The sequence below is a fragment of the Varanus komodoensis genome, unplaced genomic scaffold (assembly GCF_004798865.1).
Source record: "Varanus komodoensis strain SLA01 unplaced genomic scaffold, ASM479886v1 scaffold6_2, whole genome shotgun sequence".
NCBI lineage: Eukaryota > Metazoa > Chordata > Lepidosauria > Squamata > Varanidae > Varanus > Varanus komodoensis.
In genome coordinates, this window is record NW_025336346.1 from 16563323 (window position 1) to 16585163 (window position 21841).

A 21841-nucleotide genomic window follows, 5' to 3' on the forward strand; every position below is an offset into this window, starting at 1 on the left:
AACTGACAAAGCAGAGCTGTACATAGTCACGTTTGTGTACAGTTGGGAGGGACTAATGGCTTGGTTGTCCATTGAAAAGCACCAGTAAGGGGGAGGGGGCAGTAAAACAAGGTGCTCCACATGTGGGGGGAACAAGATCTTCTGTAAGTGTTGACCTGATACCTCTAATTGTCCTCCACCTTTTCAACACTTCACCAAGTCTCCAGCTACTTCTGAAAGGGGAGACAGTAAGTTCCCACCACCTTCCATTGGCACTTAATGTTGCGCTTACTGTGCTCCACTGACAGTTTTAAATAAACCAACAGAAATATGTGCAAACTTAACAGGTGGAAAGTTAATTTTGGTGGGATTTTGTGTACATTTACGGGATCGAAAGCAAACGGAGAGGAAATTTGCATACCTGCAGAAACGGAGCAGTGTGCTCTGTTGGCAGCTGAGCACAGATTTGCCTATATGCAGAATTGTTTTGTCAGTTCCATGTATGCTGCCTACTTTTCTTCCCTGGTGCCTCTGAGATGTAAAACATAAAGAAATTGACCAGACAAGAATACTGGGAAAACAATAATTAAAATTGTTAACAGAATTATGCAATCTTCTGTGGCCTTTCCCTCCACCTAAAGATGGGAAAGTCAGTGACAGCATCCCAAAGTGCCACTTTCACATCAGTGGAGGGCCCGTCACTGCCTCCTGCACGGGTAAGATCACAAAAGCAACAGGTTTTGCTGCTCTTACAGGCAGTTCTCTAGATAGGCTGTACAAACCATTATGAAATGGGGTTTAGAGAACATCACAACCCTTCTTTGGCTGAACAAGTCATGGGTTGTCATGGTGGCTCCCCCCTCCCCAAATTATCTGCCCTGTGGGAAGGAGCACAGGTTCAGACCACATGACAATTCGCTGTGGGTTTCATTTTGTGTGAATCATGTCACTGCCCTGGGGCTGGGAATGGGAGGAGGGAGAATGGAAGGAGGGAGACATGGATTTTTGTGATTCATCAGTTTGGGAAAATAGTAGGTAGCAGTAAAACTGTTACTTACATAGTATAAAATGTCTTTTGCAATTACCTTGTCAAATAAAATGATCGGTTCTTGATAAGTGCTTTTGTGAATTAAAACATTAGATGGATTGTTCAGATCCAGAACATGTTTTGTAAACGTTTGGAATAAAACTCCCGAATTGTAAACACATTTATTACATATTGAGTATTCACTTCTTTGTTAGAATAATATTGGCTTATCTAGCCTCATATTATTTCCTGCCGAGTGGTTTGGTATCCTTACCAAAAATTATACAGATCAGCTTAGTTTGTTTTAAGAATGCCTTTTGCTCCTCTGAAGTTGTGAGAAGAGAGGTGAGGCGCTTGGCTCTCCTGCTTCCTCATCCATATCTGGCCCTCCTCAGCTCACCTGTGGAAGCCAACACGGGAGATCCTCTTCAGGAGCTTCCCCTCCTCTTCCTCCCTGTCTTCCCCTTGCTTTTTGATTGAAGGATGGCATTATTATAGAAAGCCAGGCAGGCCCAAGTTTCCTCTCCAGCTCAGCTGTATCCTTGGCTGGCTGTCCCTTTTGCTGTGTTCGCAGGCACAGCTGGGCAGGTTTGACATCTGGGACATGCTGTATCCCATTACATGCCGATAAATATTTCAGATGTGAAATGCACATCTGGACTGTGCTATCTTGAGTTTAGAGAGTATTACCCATAAAAGCTATTTTTAAATTTAAAAATACATGTTGACAACATTGCAACATTCAGAATTTTCAAAATATATATTTTTTGTCTTTATAAAGTACAGCTACATTTCCTATTTCTTTTTTCTGCCAGGTCTTCAATTTTGCAGGCAGAGAGCAAAAAAGACTATGAAGAGGTAAGTTGTCTAACAGAATGGATGTTGAAAAAAAGTCTCTTTAAATAAACGTGTATCTGATAATTTTTTTCTCTGGCTCACAAATATTTGTCACAGTTAAAGTACCCCATATTACATTGTGTGTCTCTCTCCCCCCCCCCACCACGGTAACACAGTTTTCCAGAAAGTGTAGAACTATAATTCAAATCAGATGCTTTCAGTTTGTATTTGGGTCATCCAAATTAGATCTGTGATACTAGTGAAAGCTGGCAAATCAGTGTGCGGCAGTTTTAAAAAACAGAGTATATGAAGGCTGTTAAGAGGGGGAGGAAGCCAAAGACTGCCAGACCTTTGCAAGGAGCAACATCCAAAGGATGCTTTAGGTTGGACTCTCTGAATGGCTTTTCTTATGCCCCTCTCTTTTATTAACCTTGGATTTCCTCCATATTTGGTTCCCATAACTTTTCATAAATGGTCTTTGGAATGTTTTTTCCATATCCAATGGCTAAATAATTAGTTTTAAAAAGCTGTTTCTCGCCGCTGTTGTGCCAAAAAGGATCTCGGAGAAATACTTGCTAGCATGGATTGCACTTGCTATTTGTGCACAGAGGAGCGTTCTGTGCTGATCCTGGTAGCTGACTTGCTAAATGTCGTGTGCCTGTTGGTTGCAAACTCACCTGTCTGCAAGCACCCAAAACTCAACCAAAGAGGTCAATGATTCAGAAACAGTATTCCGTGAATTCTACAGCAGGTCTACTTGTTTCACTTAATTTGTCTTTATGTGCATGCACTATTCAATTATCAACAGTGTATTGAAGGAACATTGGCTGTGTCCAACAGATAACATCATGGGTGCCTTAAACTTGGTCTTTAAAAAAAAAAAAACCCAAAAAAGACATCATCTGGAATCTGTGTTGTATTTGTTTCCTGTGATTCATCTTCCTCAGTGTGCCCATGTGGCGAGCTAAACCTTTACCACATTTTCAAAAATAGATTACCTAAAAATTTAACTAACAATTTGTAAAGAAAGAAGTTACTTGAAGGGGTGAAAATGAATGTGTAGAAAAACTATTATAGACTTAATTACATTTTTAACTTTCTTTTTCAGTGGATATGTACAATAAACAATATCTCCAAACAGATATACCTGAGTGAAAATCCAGAGGTAATGCAACTCTAACTTTGAATGTCAAAATAAACATTGAAATGTAAACTTTAATGTAAAGTTAAATATGTATTTAAATTTCCTAATTCTAGTTCGTGTTATGGTTTCTAAATTGATCATTCATAGCAAGCAATGCACAACTTTGGTTGTAAAACTTTATTTACATTGAAAATACTTCCTGCTGTTTTATAAGCTTACCTTCCAAAAATGCCAGAAGCCCATGGTTTAGACTGTGGCATTGTGCATACTTAATGGGAGTAGCCACACCTAATACATTGGAGCTTACTTCTGAGTAGACATGCGTAGGTTTTTGTTAGGACAGCTGCCTGCCGTCTTTCATTTTGCATTTGCTCGTGGCTCTTGGTTGAGTGGTGGTGCTGCTGCTGGAGGCAGAGCTGCAGGTCTCGCTGCACTTTGTCAATCCATCCATCATGCCAAACCACAGGACCTTCTTAACTATGTTTTGACCTCTCTGAACCTATACGAATCTTTCTGCCCGGTGAACAAATGTTTAATGAACCGAATGACTAAATATGGCAGAAAGGAATGACTGAAAATTGCACTTAGGACTTGATCAAAAGATACATTGCATCTTCTTGCATTGTGGAGTAATTTCATATCAGGTGGGGAATTTTTCATTGAGTTGCTTTCTTTCAACCAGGATGAAAAAAGTGGAATGTAGGGTTTTGTGCTGAAAAGGATGCATGGGACTTGTTAGAATGCTGAGGACAATACAAATTAATTGCATTTTGATTTTATTTTTAAGATTATTTTTCTGAAGAGAGATTCCTAAAGTGGAACTAAATAGAAATACCAGACTGTATAGGAACGGTTATGAGTCAGGACAGCGAGTTCCTAGTTTCCCAGGTGGATGTGGTAGCACACCACTAAGAGGGCTGAAAGTGTTCAGCAGGTAGGCAAGACTTCACAGCACTTACTGAAGTCAGTTTACTGAGTGAAGTAATCTCTAGTAATCTCGCCTCTTCTGGAGAAGTGTAACAAAAGGGGCACAATATTTATCAGCCTCCTGACCATTGTACATGTGGCAAAAGGATAATTCTGCTGCCATTCAGATGTTTACAAAACCTCATTTCTGTAGAAATATAGATCATTGAAAGGGAAAATGTGAAGTAGTTCAGAGAGAAGCAGTTTTTCCCTGCACAGTTAATCTATATAGTTGAGAAATATATCTTTTACACCGTGTCTCACCTGTGTTGGGTGAAATGCCTATTATGGAATGAAGTGAAAGTCCAAACAGAAATTACTCATAGAAGCAGTAAAAATTGTCCGGGAGTGGGGTTGGGAATGAGGTTTGCACCAAGAGCCCCTGGGACTCCATACCCCTCTGTCCAGGAGGAACATCATGGCAAGGGGGAGACCAAGCTGGGCTCATAGAGGGACCGGTAGCAGGGAGCCCACTCCAGCTTTGTGCCAGAGGGAACACACAGGATCACCTGGAAGTTTGTGAGACTGCAGGCTCTGTCTTTGTCAATTGGCCAGTGAACCAAAGGCCATTGGGAGGTATGCCTCCCGGGATAAGCATCATGGCAAGGGACAACCAGCAGAGGTCCATGCATCAGCCAGAGGAAGAACCAGTAGTAGGGAATGTGGTTCTCCTTTCCCTTCCTGAAAGAACAACTGCATGAATTTTGAAACTAAGAACTGGTGCCTGAGTATTGCTTGTCCCTCCACCCTCCCACTCCCTTTGCCTCCTATTATTAATCTGTAAGGGCCACAGTGGGTGCCTCTTTTGGTTGAGGAATGTTGTAAATACATGGAGTTCTAATTTCCTAGTTTATAGCCAATCTAATTGGAAGGAGCCACTAAGCTTTTTCTGCATTCCTTCCAAAAACACAGGAAATTGCTGCCCGTGTGAATCAGTCAGCTTTGGAGGCTGTCACGCCCTCCCCTTCCTTTCAGCAGCGGCACGAGAGCATGAGGCCAGCCATGTAAGTGGCAAAATAGCAGCATATTGAGTGGTCCTGTCCTGTAATCATTGGTGATCCCATTGGTAACGAGTCATCCAGTCCGTCAGGTTATTGAACTCTATTCTTAACTATTATTGAAGCTTCCTGTGAATTTTCTTGCATTTTCCTACAAATTCAGCTTTGCAGAGGCATTTCATTGTCTCTTATTGCAAAGGTTTCTGCTGTATTTCTTCAGTAATGATTTAGATTTGTGTGGGTGATGTCTTCATTATATTATTATTATTATTATTATTATTATTATTATTATTATTATTATTATTTCTCAAGATGCACTGCCTTGTGGAGTTTGTTTAAATCTTGCTCTGTACCTCAGTAGCTTCTTTCTGGTTTTGCCTACTAGAAGTTAGGCTAAGACAAATGCAAAGCTCTTTTGCATGCTTTATCTATCTTATTGTATTTGGCAGCTTTATTTCCTTGTAGCACTGTAGAGTGGAAATAGACCTGACATTGTATGGCTGCCATCCAGAGCTTCGGTCCTGTTTTTTCTTCCTCATTTCCTAGCCCAGTGATGTTTGATAAGAAAAAAAAACATGCTACAGTGTCATGTGTTCTGGTTTTCCTGTCCCCGCTCCATTTCCTCATCTGTCATATGCATGGGCAGGAAAGCTCAAATGCCATTACATCACATCATGTGTTTGTGGATGCTACTGTGAAGGATACTGCATGGAGATTTGCTTTGGTGGTAAACACTAAACTCCAGCAGTTTCTAGTCCCCCAGCAATTCTTTCTTTAATTTGTATTTTTCACTTCTGCTGACTCAGTGTTCTCTGGCATTCCTGTTTGATAACTTGGGACCAGGATATGAACTGAGTAATCGTTGATTTATTATCACATCCTCTTACTTGGGCACTTTGTTATTCCTAATGAGTGCCTCATTAAGGCTTCTGAATTGACAATGATGGTCATTATTAGACAAGATTTCAGCTCTCTAGATAGACTCACCTTAAGCCTTACGTGAGGGTTCATCGGAAATGGTAAACTAGTTAAGTTGATGTGACAGTTGCCGTGTGTGATTATATTGCTTCACTGGGATCTGTTCTTGCAACATAGGCTGCTGGCAGGCTTTAGATCATCATGTTCCCATTCTCATCTTCTGTACAGACTTTCTTATGAGAAGTATTTTCTTTAAATATGGCAGTGATACTGAAACTATTTATTTGGAACCACTTAGGTTGGACTCCTTGCAGGTAAACAGTTTTGCATTAACTGCCTGCAAAGTGGGAGAGAATAATCCTTGATGATACCATTAATAACTTCCCAAATTCTTCAATGCCTCTCCTGCCCTTAGCGTTTAAAGCATAACATGGCATGTAACATCTCCTTCTGACCTTGCTTTATTTTTAATTTTTAGTCAGCCTCGTCCTCCCACAACTCGTACTAGCAGCACTGGGTCTTTGGGGTCAGATTCAGCATCTTTATCAGCACTTTCCTTGGATTCACTTGTGGCACCTGACACTCCCATACAGTTTGACATCATTTCTCCCGTAAGCGAAGATCAACCTGGTCAAGCCAAGCTCTCAGGGCAATCAGGCAGGTAAGAGAGTGGCAGCTCTGCAGTTGCAGAAACAAAGCCAAGGCAAGTGGAGCTGTCCTGCGATAGGCAGTGCCTGCCACTTGTCTTTGAGCCTGTACAGAATAACGCTCACAATCCTTTAACCATGATTATGGGATCAAGAACCTGCTGTGGGAGCCTGTGCTCACATCCACTCAGGGCCTCTCCTTGGCACAAAGTTAATTTGTTCTCTTTCCTTTCACCAGCTTTAATTATGATTTACCTGAACAAGGTTTGCTTTTACCTAGGATTTAAATCCAGAGCTGGAGTCTGAGTTCATCTGGTTAAGAGTGAAACCTGATTAGTAGTAACCACTATTAAAGTAGCCCTTGACTGTTTAAAACTGGTGGAGAAGAATTCCTGCATGGACGGGGGGAGTCTGGATTAAGGAAGTCTCTGGTCCTGCAGCTAAATGTCTTAAGGGACTAGGATCGTTAAATCTGCATGGGCTCCTTGTATATGGATGCAAAATGCAAATTGCAAACAATTTGAAGAGTGTTTGATGCTTGAGCTTCTCTGTGCAATGTCTTGTTTCTTGCAGCAGACTTCTTTCACCCTATTGAGCCATCTGTAACATTTGGTTTTAAAAAAGTATATTTTCCTTTCCTATTGCTTGCTTGCCCCAGCACCTTGGGTATTTCCTCTTGGAAACTCAAGAGAAATGTGGTAGCCCTGCCTCCAGGTGGTGATGGCATTCTGATGACTTTCTTCTTAAGCTAAGAAAGGTGAGTGAAAATTATCTAGGCTTCGAGAGTAATATCTGTTGGGAAGATGATTTGTGTTAGATTTCTCTTGCCCATCCAGCTCAATAAAGCTGCTCCTTTCGCAATAATTTTACTCAAAGTTTGAGCATCCTTTTTGGATTATTCATAATATTTGGACTTTTTGTCACCAAAGTTGTCTGGTAATATATTTATAAAAGAGTGCAGTGGTGAGTGGTCGTAATATCGCAGCTCCAGTGAGTGTACATTTGAACTTGAAGGTAAGTCTCAATGTAGGGTGCAGGAAGATGAGTGGGATTAATTAGCATAAGGGCCAAGTGGGGCCAGCCAGCCTTTGGCTTGTGTCCTGCAGCCATACCTGCCTGCCAAGATTCCTGATCTGAGCAGGAGATCAGCCGCTTTGTATGCAGAGTCCCAGGGTGCCCCACACACTTTCATTATAGTGCAGAGGCCGTGTGAGCGCTGACTGCAACTGAGAACTCCTGCTAGCTTCACCGGATCTCTTCAGCCAAAGCACTGAGTGATCCCCACTTATTGGTCATGAAAGTTCCCAAAAGGAGAGGATTAACTCAGGAGAATATTTAATGAAAGGAATGTGAGTTCATTCTTAGCATTCGGGGTAAAAGTCCCAGGAACAGAGTTGTGGACAAACACCAGTAGTAATGCACGGTGTCCGTCATAAAGACTTCAGATAGAAGAACACAAGAGCCATGCTGGGCCAGACCATGGATCTGTTTACTCTGGCACTCATGGCTGCCCGCAAGAGATGCACGAGACGGATGTGAGTGCAATAGCGCCATCCCACTTGTGTTTGCTGGCAACCAGTGCACATAGGCATGCTCCTTCCAAGACTGGTGGTAGCTCTTGGCCATCAAGACTAGCAGCCAGTGATAACCTTGGCTGTATTTATTGAGCTTTGCTTTGATGAAGACTGGTGCTACTTCAAGTCATCTGTGAGCATTCTGATTCTGGAATCGAATGTCCTGTATTCAGATAGGTATTTTTGCTGAGCTTAGTCATTCCAGGAATAGTGATGAACTGTACTTGCAAACACCAATCAGCAAATACTTAAATGTGCTCTCTCCATGGCAGGCAAAACAAATCTTGTGGATCTATTTGACCGAGTCACAGGTTTTTGGTGTTCTACATGAAATGCATTTCATTAGCTTTGTGGCACAATTTAGCTAAAGTTACCAATAATGTTGTCTCTTATTCTTGGTCTGGAGCTCCTCTTTACCATTTACTTAGGGGACAATTAGAGGAAATTTCCTAAAAGTGCAAGCTGTCGGATAGTGAAACAAACTGCCTTGGGAGTCGGTGGGCTCTCCTGCTTAAATGCCTGCAGTGAAGAAGCTGGACAGCCACGTGTTGGTGATACTGCGCTTACATCCTCTGTTGTACTTGCTGCATTGTGCAGAGGTTGGACTAGTTGACCTTCAAGATCCCTTCCAGCTTTCTGGTTTAATGAGAGAACTACCCTTTAAAAAAACCATTCGTGGACACATGAGATGGATTATATTCAAAATCACTGTTAGGTTAGGAAAACAGCAACTTCCTAGCCTATTTTAGCCTTTTTCTGAACCTTCTTAATTGCTGCATCTAATCTCCCTGTTTATTATTTGAGAATTGTTTTGGTAAATCCATTCCTTTACCTGTGATATACACTGGAAGCCTAGAAAATTTTCACTTAAATAATAATTTAAGAGTAATAGTGTTGCTGTTGAGAATTAAATATAGCCACATTTCTCTTGATTAAGACTAAATCCATTTAATGCTTTCAGACAGCTGTATTTGAGTAGCTGTTCTCATAAGATAATTATTCAACAAATCAATGCATGAATAACATGCAATTTCATTTAAAAAGGATCTTCCTTTTGATGTGTTTAGGTAAGAATTGCAAACTTGTTATCTAAAATTATATTTATAAAAATTAAAAAGTAACATTTTTTTCCAGAGCTGAATTAGGGTACATAAATATTTCTCATGAGTTCGGTTTGATGTTTTAGTAAAGCACTGAGATAGTACTACAAGGCCATGGCTTTTCTGTTTCTTTTATGCTAAAAATAAGTTTATGAAATATATCTCCATTAATACTGTGTTGTAAAACTCATTTTTGTTTTGCATATATTTTCTGGACTTCCATCTTAACATTTTGTTCATGTGTGTAATATAACACATGGTTTATCTATTAAGAGTCAGTGTGCAAGCATCACCTTTGTGTTTTACAGGCGTACAAATCCATTTGGAGAATCTGGAGGAACCAAATCAGAAACAGAAGGTAAATTAGAATTAAGTTGAAGCTAAATATATATTTGATATTTGAAAAATGTTTTATTACTGCTAAGATGTTCATGAAATGATGATGAAAATAGCAGGCTGTTAGTGAGCCTGAGCAGAATGAATCAGCAGATCTAGTTGGGTGCACTGATAAATAGCCATGCAAGAACATAAGCTTGGGCGTGACGCCTGTCCATGTGCTCCCTCTGCTTCAAGAATCCACAGATCTTTTCATCTGGGCCTTGAAAGGTGAAAAAGCATGACGGTGCCTCTCTTGTCCTTTAAATATAAGGGAGCGATATCTTATGAGAGAGAGAATCCAAAACTTCAAGGGAGATAATCCCAGGGATACTCCAGACCTGACAGCAAAGAGAAGGTCTGGGGCATCATCCCAGGGCATTGATATGGGGCTCTTACGCATACTAGCCCAGCAAGATTCTCACAGGGAGATGCTGGGTGATGCTGAAGCCTCCCTTACCGCAGTTCACTACTTTCTCGGAAAAGATTAGAGAAAAGTTGACTTGGTAACACTAGTGCCTGTTTAGCTGCCTAGCCAGTGTTTCAGAGAACAAATCCCCCTTTCAGGAGCTGTCCACACTATCAGAACCAACTTAAACATGAAAGGAGAGAGAGTGTGGGCATACCTCACAAGGATCGGTACTGCTGCAACTTCCGTTTTGTGGGGAGGGGTTGGGTTTGGAATGTCTCTCTCCTGTTGCCTCGGTCTTCCCTGCAGACACCTGCTTCGGCGTCTGAGAACACAACTCTTCTCTGTGGTTTAAGTATTTCAGTGGTACCTGAGACTTATCATAGCTCTGTGTGTGGTCATGTTGACCAAGTTCCTCTTTACCTCGACTCATCCATTCAGATTCAAAAGCTGTGTTGGGTTTCAGAGTTTTGCCGCCCTGACATGCTCGCCTTGTGGTTCAGAATCTGCCCTACCTCACGGCTTAGTGCAGGTAACAGTAATTGTGTGCAGAGAAACCCTTCCTTCTTGAAGGGCCTGGTGTGGTCCAGAAGCAACAGAAGCAAGTAGACAAGGAAAGCGGGAGATAGCTAATGAATGAGAGCTAGTGAATGAGGTATAACTTGAATTGTTCTGTGACTTGCCAGAGGAAAAAGATCAGCCTGCTCTCATTCATTAGCTATCTACTGTTACTTCTCCCCAAAGTTCATTTCAAAAACAGTTCTTTGTCCACTCCCTTTTTCATTGTGTCATATGTTTCATATGTACTGCTGAAATGAGCAAACTTGTTTCAGATCTTAGTAACTTAGATTCACCTATTCAGGAATTACTTTTGATGATGTTGGAACAGAACCATTAGAGCTTCGATGAGTTATGTCCTCTTTTACGTAAATGGTTTTTTAATGCATGAAGGCTGGGATCTAACAGTGATAACACAGCATATGTCGCAGATACATTGGTAAGGCAAGATGAGAGTTTTCCTAGAAAGTTGAGAGGTGGTTCACATCATTTGTTTAATATTTCTTTGCTCTAGATTCTATCCTTCATCAGTTATTTATTGTAAGATTCCTTGGATCCATGGCAGTGAAGTCAGATGAATGCTCCGATGTTGTTTATGAGACTATGCGCCAAATATTAGCTGCCCGAGCTATACACAACATTTTTAGAATGACAGAATCACATTTGTTAGTCACATGTGACTGTTTAAAGTAAGTGTTCCTTTTTCTAAAGCTACGTCTCATTCATCAAGCACTTTTAATGCAGACTTCTTTTTCTTTGTACAATGACTTCTGGTTTCTTAAATTAATATTTCTAGGTTAATTGATCCACAGACACAAGTTACAAGACTCAGGGTAAGTTGGTAGAAACAACGCAGGAAACATTGCGAACTTCTTTTGGTTATGTTTGCTTTTGGCTTTCTATTAAACGTCATCCAAATGCGTATCCATGTACTGCTTTTGCTACAATATAACAAAAACTACAGTCCGGGGCATTTAACGTATCTGTACGATGCCAGCATTACAGTTTCCTTAGTAGGTTCTTAATGACCACCTCACCCACAATGTATTGCCTGGGGGAAGGATCCCCAGGAGCAAATATTGATGCATGGGATCACAAGCAAACGTGGGGGAGAGGCGGCGGCAGTAGTTTCCTTCTGCTTCAGGTGGCACAACATGTTGCCCAACTCAGCGTACTGTGGAATCCGATTCAGCTCCACACCCTTGGAGAGGTGGCCGTTGTACGTGCAGGTTCAGGCAGGCCTCCTGCACTTTTTTCTGTTCAGAACACTTTCTGTTGCCTCTCTGAGTGCCTTTTAAGCACAAAGGTCTCGTTCTGTGGACCCAAGACTGAACTGAGGGAGGGAAGGATAGAGGGGTGGGAGGGAAAACTGACAGGCAGGAGTGAGCCCACTGCTTGGATGCTCTATTCACCGAACAAGAAGGACCCTTCGCGGTGAATGGCCGTGTCCCATTCAATGTGATATACCCAAAGCGATCAGCGATTGTCATGTTCTGTAATGTCATTTATTATCTGAGTAGCCTGTTACATATTAGCCAATAAGCTTTAAAATTCTAGTGTGTCTTTTTTCTGTTTAACAGTTTCCTTTGCCAAATATAGTTCTCTATGCAACACATCAGGAAAACAAGCGCCTTTTTGGATTTGTTCTTCGGACTTCGGCAGGGAGAGCAGATAGCAGACCAACTTCAGTCTGCTACATATTTGAATCAAATAATGAAGGTGAAAAGGTATTTATTTGTCATGCTTCAACTAAAGCTTTTGCATGCACAAAACATTTCTGAAGCTTTAGGGATATGATCTAATAATACATTTAAAGATAATAACATTTTAACATTCTTACTATGTTTTCCATTTTTTCCCTTCAATAGATCTGTGACTCTGTAGGACTTGCTAAGCAGATTGCATTACATGCTGAATTGGTAAGACTTCCAGTTGCAGTGAAAGTTATAAATATTCCACATGCATCATATGACCTGTGAGTTAAGAGAAGCCCTGAGGCCCTCTCATTAGGCTTTTATATTAACAGACCTGCATGCAAACATAGGTGAACTGCTGCTAATTCCTTATATGTCATTACAGTCAAGGCATAGTATGACAGAAGTACATATAAGCAAATAATTATTTAGTAAAGCAGTGTACATCTGAGCTGCATACAGCAAAAGATTCAAGGGGAATGCCTTTTAAACCCATGACAAGACCAGAAACATCTTTTGCATCGGTCACTTGCTGGTCTATCTTGAACTATGACTTGGGGTGTAGGAAAACTGGTCTCCATTGACCATGAATGTAGAGTTCAGGACCAGTCCAGCTTGTCAGTAATCCCTGAAGCTCCTCCCCGTGGGGAAAGAGACAGAACAGCTTCCCTTTTAAACAATCCAAATTGGTGCCAATCACTACTTCCGATGGCATTTAGTTCCATATTTTAAATATGTGCCATGTAAAGAAGGTCTTGATTCTCTCACTAGTTAACTTCATGGGATGACCCCAGGTTCTTCTATTAAGCAAGAGGGAGAAACATTCCTCTTTACTTTCTCCACACCATGCATTGTTCTAACATCTCTGTCGTGTCTCTTCTTACTCCCACACCCTTTTTCTAAGCCGAACAATTATCAGGCTGTCTGCCGCAACCCCAAGGTCCCGTTTTTGATCAGATGCTGCTAGCTCAGATCCCATTTGCCTATACTGGATGTTGGGGTGTTTTGCCCTGACATGCATGACTTTACACTTGCATACATTGAACTGCATTTGTCATTCTGATGCTCATTCTTCTAGCTTGGAGAGACCCCTCTGGAGCTCTTCACAGTTCCTTTTAGTTTTCACCACCCTAAATAGTTTGGCATTATCAGCAAATGTGCCACTTAACTGCTTGCTCTTAATTCCAGATGCCTTATGAATATGTTAAAAAGAACTAGTCCTAATACAACTCCCTGAGGGACCCCAATGGTTACATCCCTCCAGTGGGAGAAATCACCATTTATACCCATGCTCTGCTCTCTGCTCTTTAACCAGTTACTGATCCATAAGAGGTCCCATTGCTTTTATTCCCTGACTGCTAAGTTTGCAGTAGAGCCTTTGGTGAGGAACTTTCGAAAAGCTTTTTGGAAGTCCAAGTAAACAGGCATTGGATTTTGCCACTTACTGACATTCTCAGAGAACCAGGACTTGCATTCGAGGAGCCATGCTCATTCTTTTTCAGCAGGGCTAGTCCCTCTGTGTGCTTATGGTTTTTGTCTTTGTTAATGCTTTCAACCAATTTAACCCAAAACAGATGTTAGGCTAACTGGCCTGTAAGTCCCTGGATCCCATCTAGATCCTTTTTTTAAAAAAGTGATCATACAATGGCCATTCTCCAGTTGGTTTGTTTAATTCATTTTGTGGTTCAGAGGCTGATCTTAGGGAAATCATAAATATTTTGCTAAGAATGCCAGCAATTTCATATGTGAGTCCTTTAAGAATCCTAGGATGGATACCCTCTACGCCTGGTAATTTATTAATTTTCAGTTTGTTGATAAGGTTGAGAATTTCATCTTTTTCCATACTATCTTCTTTAATTCCTCAGACTCCCTTCCCAAATACACACATTCAGGACCAGGTACCTGTCAGCTTCCTCTCAATCTCTTTACGCACCTTTAATTCTGTTATCATACAGTGGTCTATCTGCTTTTTTGCCTGGTTTCTTTCTTCCAGTGTATTTAAATAATACTTTATTGTGGGCTCGATATTGTTAGCAACATGCTGCACAAACATTTCTTTGCCTCTCTCATTGTCTGCTTGCATCTCCCTGGCTCAAGCTTATGGTCTCTCTTGTTTTTCTCATTTGAGCAAAATTTCCATTTCTTGAAGGAGTACCCTCTCTCTTCCTGGACTCTAGTTGTTAATCATGCTCATCACCTCTTGCACTTTGTGCTGCCTTTTCTTACTTGTGATATGCGCACTATCTGTGCCTCTATTGTTGTGGTTTTAAGTCCTCTCCATGCATTTGAAGGATTCAACCCTCTTGACTGCTCTCTTAAACTTCTAAGGTGCATTCTCGAGCCCGCTGCTTGGTTGGGAGCCAAAGCAGGGCTTCTTGGCTCCTTACCTGGCCAGAGGTGAGTGAGGAGTAAAAAGCTGTGGATGTTTAGTCCCATTGTGTGCCTTGGGAAAGGGAAGGTTTAGAACTCTTTGGCTAGCTCATCCTAGTGGAGAGTTGGTCCCCAGTCAATTAAAGGGAGGGCTGGGAAGAGGTTCTGTGATTGGTACATGAAGAAATATGGAGGCATGTGCTGCTGGTGCCTTTACCCACTGCATGCCTGTAGTCACTTTCATCCTGCCTGGTCTGAGGCCAATTCAATTCTGGTTGGGCTATACCAGTCTTAGATCTTTAAGAACATTGCCCTACCTTGTCCAAATCAAAGAGAGGTCATGACTTCTGGAAATACCAGTCCACTTTTCTGTAACCAGTGGCTCACCAGCTAAGTTTTTTCAGAATTTTCATCTTTTACTTTTCAGTTTTGTATACAAGATTTTGCTGCTAGACTTGAATCTTGCCAACTTGAAATATGTGCTCCATAGAGTGATACTAAACTTAGGTAAGCAAGCGACAGCATTGCAAAGCAGGCAGAAGGTTCCTTTGCAACCCTGCGGTATGCTGCAGGCTAGCCTTGTCTCAAGATTAGTTGGTGCAGCGGTTTAGTCTGGCAGCGTGGAAGGCTTTTGAGGATCCTGAAGTCATTTCCCTTAGATTGCTTTGAAGGGCAATAGCAGATACTTTTGTTGAAATATTTTGTATCTGCATGATTTCTTTGGCCTGAATTTTTTTATGGATCTCACAGCACTGCAAATGTTCTCAGTTAGCAACTCTTGCATGTTTACTTTTTCAGGATCGTAGAACATCAGAAAAACAGAAAGAAATAGAGAGAGAGAAAGAAAAACAGCAAAAAGAACTAAGTAAACAAAAACAAATTGAAAAGGTATGTATTCAAAGTTCATGATTTTTTCTTAGCACTGATTTTTAAAAGTAGCTGTTTATGGAAGATTTTTCTCCCTCACAACTCCAGGGCTCAACAAAATTCAGGGCAGACAAAAGAAGTACTTGTTCATGCAACCTGTAATGAGGTTCTGTAATTTGCTACTGGTAGATGTGGTGAGTGCCACTGGCTCAAGGCTGGGTTTAAAGGATTAGCCAAATCCATGGAGCTCTGCAAGTTACAGCAGCTCAGTAGACCCTTTGCATGTGCAGAAGCAGTAAGGCCTTCCATACGATTTGCTAGTCGGTGTGCCCTGTCATTGGGTGCCCCAGAAACATCTGCCTAACTTTTGTCGGAGACCGAATGCTGAACCAGCAGGGCCAACGGTATAATCCATGTTCTTCACAGGCGATTCCTTTCAGAGTTCTGTACGGTGTACAGGAAGTGACTCACCCTTTACCTTTTCCTGTGACCACGTTACTGATGGTTCTTCCACAATCTCAGTAGTTCACTTCCAGTCATGTGTGGCTTAGTGGCCATCATGACTTCTTGCTGTTGAATATTATTTGTTAATCAGGTGTCTAGCAGGCACAACAACCCAGTAGCAACAAGCCTGTGAGCAGGATCTGAGGGCCAGAGTACATTCCCACTGTCTTGCTCCCAGCATGCTCGCTCTGATTCTAGAGGCAGCATTAGCATCATCATGACTGCGCTGTCCTCCATGTATGTGTCTAATCCTCTTTTAAAGTCATCAGATCCCATTTTTCAGCTTCCACATTTTCCAGCAGTGATGCCAGAGTTTAACCGCATGATGTGTGAAGAACATACTTTTGTGCATCCTGAAGCTTTCTTTCCCATTTAGCTTTACTGGAAGGCCCTGGATTCTACTGTTAGGGAAGATAGTGGAAAGAAGTAGCGTATCTGCTTTCTCTACACACAGTATAATTTTAGTGTCCCCCCACTTATATTTTTCTAAATTGAAAAGGCCTAACTGTTGTAGCTTTTCCTCACAAGTGAATTGTTCCAAGATCCTGATCATTTCGGTTGCCCTTTTCTGTACCCTGCCCAGCTCAAAAAAAATCCTTCTTGAGATGCCATGACTAGAATAGCACCAAGTATGGTGGCATTGTGGGTCTGCATAGAGGCAATTGCAATGTTAATCTTCGTAACTTGTCTAAAAGTGAGTGCTTTCTTTCAGGACTTGGAAGAGCAGAGCCGACTAATAGCTGCATCTAGTAGAGCCAACCAGAGTGTTGGTGAGGGACCGTTTGTAGTCCTTAGCAGTAGTCAGTCAGAAGACAGTGATTTGGGAGAAGATGGAAAAAAGAAACGAGAATCTGAAGCATGAGCTGACTTCAGTTCAAGTCTTTGAACCTGTTCTCTGAGATAAGTTGTAAGTTGCAGAAGATACAGAGGTGGAGGGTTTGCTTGACTAGATGAGACCCACGAAGCTTTCCTGCTTAATGTACAGTGGACTTCCTTGCATACTGTGGTGAAACTATTTTGGCTATAATAGAATTGAATCTTACAGATCTGTTTTCTTTTCTTCATGTACCTAGCTGTCCAGGGAACTTCATGAGGAAGAGGTTGGCATAAGTTAAGTTTAAAGAAATATATGGAAAAATCTTTTATCTGAAATTTCTGTTCTCAACATCCAGGTGGATTAACTGCTTTAGTTTGTTCAGGCTCCTTTACATATTAACAAATTTAATCTGACAAAGGAGACGCTAACCCATGAAAGGTTACGCTATAATACATTTGTTCGGATTTAAGGTGTCATAGGACTCTTTGTTCAAGCTTATTTGATTCCCAAAGATGAATGAGAACACAAACATAAGGGTGCTAATTTGTAGATAACTGCTGAGAAGGAACAACTAGGGTGAAGCCAGTAAAACTGCAGTGCTGTTTTTAGATTAAATGTGAGGCTGCCATTTTTACTTGAGCTTGCACTGGATGCTCTTGGCCTTGGCTTCTCCTCGATACACTTTGGAAGATGTTTGTTGAGGGCTGCAAAGATAGTGAAGCAGAAGTCAAACATTAGTGTGGGATGCAATTGCGCTATGTATTTGTAATGTTACACAAGTAGACTCTGATATGTCTCGGTGAGAATAGTATGTGTACCGTTTGAAACATTTGTCTGCAGTGATTATTGGCATTAAAATATAAATTGCCAAAATAAATTCAAGGTCTGTCCTCAGCAGTGCGGTTTGAGAATGTGGATGAAAAGAACTATTTGTATGGAGACTTTGTCAACTAAATGATGAGAATCTGCTTTTATAATACATGTCCATGATTAACCTAATGTCATTAAACTCTTTTGTAGAACATCATTGCTAATCAATCCACATGCAATATAAACATATGCACAGATGGAATATATCTGCAGAATCATTAACAAAAAGTTAGACTGAGATTCTGCATCCTCTTTTTTTCCAGTTACATGTATAATTATTCCAACATAATGTCAAGTGTTGTCCTTTATTTCCAGAACAGGAACATGGTTTATACAAAAGAATGTATAATGTAAATTGGACCCCTTACTTTAAGTAAAGTGGGAGTAAAAACCACTGTTTTGGCTTTCTGATCCATCAGTTTCTTTTCTGAAAAGTGGTACATAAATACTGATCATTAAATAAATTCTTACTTTAAAAAGCAATCCAAAGAATGAGTAGTAGTTGATGGAAACACATTCATATAAGGCAGAGGCAGTGTTGTGCCTCCTGAACTGTTGGTACCAATAGGTGATTGTCATCTAAACAAAGCGAGGCTTATATCTGAGGAATGGACACATCACAGTAACTCAGTTGTGCTTGCTTTTTCCATCTGCCAGTTTGATTTTACTTAGTGCTAAGCAAGCATCACTCTGAAAGATAAGCTCAATTCTACATTTGTCTTTAGAATGAAGAGATCAGGTAACCCGAACAAATGTGACAACATACTATCGCATAAGAAAATGCACCAGATTCCATTTATATATGGGCTATTTTAAAATACCCACATTTTTGAATCCTTTTAGAGAGTTGTGCAGGAAAAATTCCTGTAGGACTCTAGAAGACTGTCTGGTTGTGTGAACAAGGATGTGTTTTGGGGAATGGGCATGTTCCTGCTGCAGGTGATAAGGAGATGGGAAGGGCTTCAGAGAATTTAGCAGGGGTGATGACCACCCATTCACTGGCAGTAATATCACCTTCTGTCTTCTTGGGTCTTTTGATTGGTTTCAGCTTGTATAGAAGACAAATGGCATTTGCAGAAGTCTGGATCCATATTTAAGCATGTGCGGCAAGGCTGGTTGGAGCAGATTTCCCTGCCTCCACATCCCCATGGCATCCTCTGCAGGCTACCCAAAACTACACAAATTGTTGGAGGAAACACTGCTGTAGTCTTGCGGGACCCTAACAATTAGGTGGAGTATCTTACGTGAGTGAAGCCTGGGGGAATGCCATTGGAATGAGGGGATAGGGTACCTCCGTCTGCCAAGCTAGTAATTTCTCTGCTGAAGAAATACTTTTAGCCATGTCTGCCTGGGGGCAGCACATTCTAATTGGCAAAATCTTTCACAACTGCTGTCCTACCTTTCGGAGCTGCTTATAGCCGTATTTTATGTTACAAGAATTCTAGACTTGTGCTGAAATGGATAATAAATCTGCTTCTATTGATAGAGGACAGTTAATTGTTATCACCTGTGTGTGCACTTGTATATATGTAAAGATAGATGTTAATACACTGTATTCTAATGTGCATAATACCAAATCTCTTTATTAATAATTTCATCAAATTTCCCTGTCCTTATCCTCTGTGAAGTCAAATATCATTGCCAGAGAGTTTATATAATGGCTCCTTGTGGTTTGAAAGTTGTTAGGGTTGTTGTGTTTTGTTTTTGACTTAACTCCCCGTATGTTTGGATAGTTTAGAAGAAATGTAAATTCTTTGCATATGTTTGGAAGAAACATTAAGAGGGAGGTCACATTTTGTTATTATGTTTACATTACACTGCATTTGTATTCTGCCTTTTTTCTTCTTGTGAGGAACCAAAAGCAGCTGACGTAACTCCATTTTGCCCTCATAGCAACCTGTGGGAGGAAGGTCGGGCTGAGAGGGAGTGACTGGCCCAAGGTCACCCAGTGAGCTTCATGGCCAAGCAGGGTCTAGAACCCGGATCTCTTGAGTCCCCCATCCAGCACTCTCATCACCGCTGGATATACATAAGAATGTGTGTGTGGGTGTGTATGGGGGGCAGAGAGACGGCTCAGTTTCCTTGGTTAAAAGGTAGATTGTAAAGACATGGCCCCTCGGTGAAACAGTGTATTCAGAAGACTGTTTTACTCATGTAAACAGTCCTTTGATATTGCTTAACACTGGAGTGTTCATTCTCCCCATATCTAGTTAGGAAAATCTGCACAATCTCTGTATGTAACCTTGCCCCAATGACCACGTTAATTATTCTGTTGGAGATACTGTCTGCATTGAAAAATAGAAGTTGGTTGTCTGGTTAATATGCTCATTATTACTGAACATAATGAGACTTCCTTCTGAGTGAACATGCACAGGTTTGTGTTGCCTAGGTGCAAGGTTAAACTTAGGAAAGTTGCATGCCTGCAGTTGCTCGCCCTGTTATCTCCAACTTATAGCAAGTCCATGAATGAAAGTCCTCCAAATGTCTTGTCCATGATGACGGCCCTTCTAAGTTCAAGGCTGTGACTTCCTTTATGGTTTCATCCCACCTCATATTCTGTCTTCCTTTCCTTTCATCCCACCTCATATTTGGTCTTCCTTTCCTTTCATCCCACCTCATATTTGGTCTTCCTTTTCCTAGCATGATGGTCTCCTCCAGCACCTAGTTTTGAACACATCCATTTTCTTCTATCAGCCTTTTTCACTGTCCTGCATTTACACCCAGACATAAGTGATTGGAAGTACAATGCTTGCTCTCGTCTGCTTTTTAAATTGTCTTTTTGTAAACTACCAGATTGTTAAGAATGAAATTGAAGATTGTTAAAGAGAAATATTTTTGCATGTTCCCTTCTTCCTGATGTACAGTGGTCCAGAGACACACCTTGAATTGTTTGCATGTGAAGCTGATCTTTTTAAAAAAGAAAGAGAGATGACTTATTTGTGTATTCTCAAACAAAACCAAAACCCATTCCCTTGTTTGGTACTTTTTAATAATTTTGGCTTTCTATTCTTGAAGCCCTTCCCCTCCAAATTGATTCAGAGGCCCTCTTTACTCTGAAAATACATATAATAGTCAATCAGATCATATTGTTAACCAGTCTGGTAGAAAAACAATCCAACGTGTAACTCTGAAGGAACGATGTTCTGGAAAGAGAATTATAAGCAAGTCAAGATGTTTGTAATTTGGGTGGCTTTAATACTGTAGTGGATTGGTCAAATTCTTACAGTAATGTAATAGTTTGGTCCTGTTCCAGTGGTTGTGACTTTTGCATTATTCTTAAGAGCCTAATACAATTATGCCCTTAATCTTTGTATTAATAAATACATGATGATTGTTACTATCAATTGCAGAATGAAATCAAGATACTAATAAAGCTATTTGGAAAGGATGTGAGTAAAGTCCAGTTAATTTTAGAGGGTTGTTTTTTCAGTGATTTTGTAAATATTTTTGATTGGATCCAGATTTAGTCTCATGTAATTGGGCTTTCTCACCCCAGTCTCCCCGTGGCAGTCATCAAGGATCACGGGGCTGTACTGAATAATGTATTCCATAGTGCAATGAGGAGAGGATTCTGGAAATTCAGGTAGATTACCTTTCCATGGGAGTGCCTAAATCTGGACCCAATCCTATGATTGCAATTATTCCACAAAAGCTCATCTTGTATCAAAGTACCTGAAAGCCTTTCTTAAATGTATTAAGTCTGTCATTCAGAAACTTTATCCATATATTTAATAATAGTCAGAGAATCATTTATTGTACTTAATAAAAAAACAGATTAACAACATGACTCATATCTTTATTTGCAGTAGAATAAGTATAGCTTATAATATGTAAGGGTTAATAATGTTAGCTTGTTTAATTGGGTGTAATCTCTTGGAGAAATTAAAACAAAGTCCCTGCTGATAGTATTTATTGAGCCATCTATATTTGTGGTTTCTGCAAAGAGTTCAAGTATTGGTACGTCAATACCCCAAAGGGTTTACAACCTAAACAGGCAGCAAAGAGCATAGTGAAAAGGGAGAAAATCTGGGACAGAATCTGCAACATTTGGCTACACTAGGACAGGAGATGGCATCACACTTCCCTATTCCTTCCCCTGCTAAGAAAAACCCCTTTTCTTACAAGCAACTGGGATTTCTGTGAAATAGGGTTTTATTGATGCTGAAATCAGTGACTCCAAGAGAGTT

At 40.7% G+C, this 21841-nt stretch overlaps 1 protein-coding gene across 3 annotated transcripts in view; it reads left to right on the top strand.

Annotated features, from left to right (window-relative positions):
* Positions 1-21436, top strand: part of APPL1 (adaptor protein, phosphotyrosine interacting with PH domain and leucine zipper 1) — a 38443-nt gene extending 17007 nt beyond the window's left edge. For 2 of the 3 annotated variants that reach the window (XM_044451221.1, XM_044451223.1), the window contains 11 exons: positions 1822-1864; positions 2952-3008; positions 4866-4957; positions 6348-6530; positions 9499-9548; positions 11047-11221; positions 11329-11365; positions 12113-12259; positions 12401-12451; positions 15395-15484; positions 16680-21436. In XM_044451221.1, coding sequence (XP_044307156.1) covers positions 1822-1864; positions 2952-3008; positions 4866-4957; positions 6348-6530; positions 9499-9548; positions 11047-11221; positions 11329-11365; positions 12113-12259; positions 12401-12451; positions 15395-15484; positions 16680-16829 — 1075 coding nt within the window. In that variant the 3' untranslated portion in view covers positions 16830-21436. Of the gene's footprint in view, positions 1-1821; positions 1865-2951; positions 3009-4865; positions 4958-6347; positions 6531-9498; positions 9549-11046; positions 11222-11328; positions 11366-12112; positions 12260-12400; positions 12452-14091; positions 15485-16679 lie in introns of those variants that run through there. The other variant, XM_044451222.1, reaches the window with a different exon arrangement.
* The last annotated feature ends 405 nt before the right edge of the window (positions 21437-21841 follow it).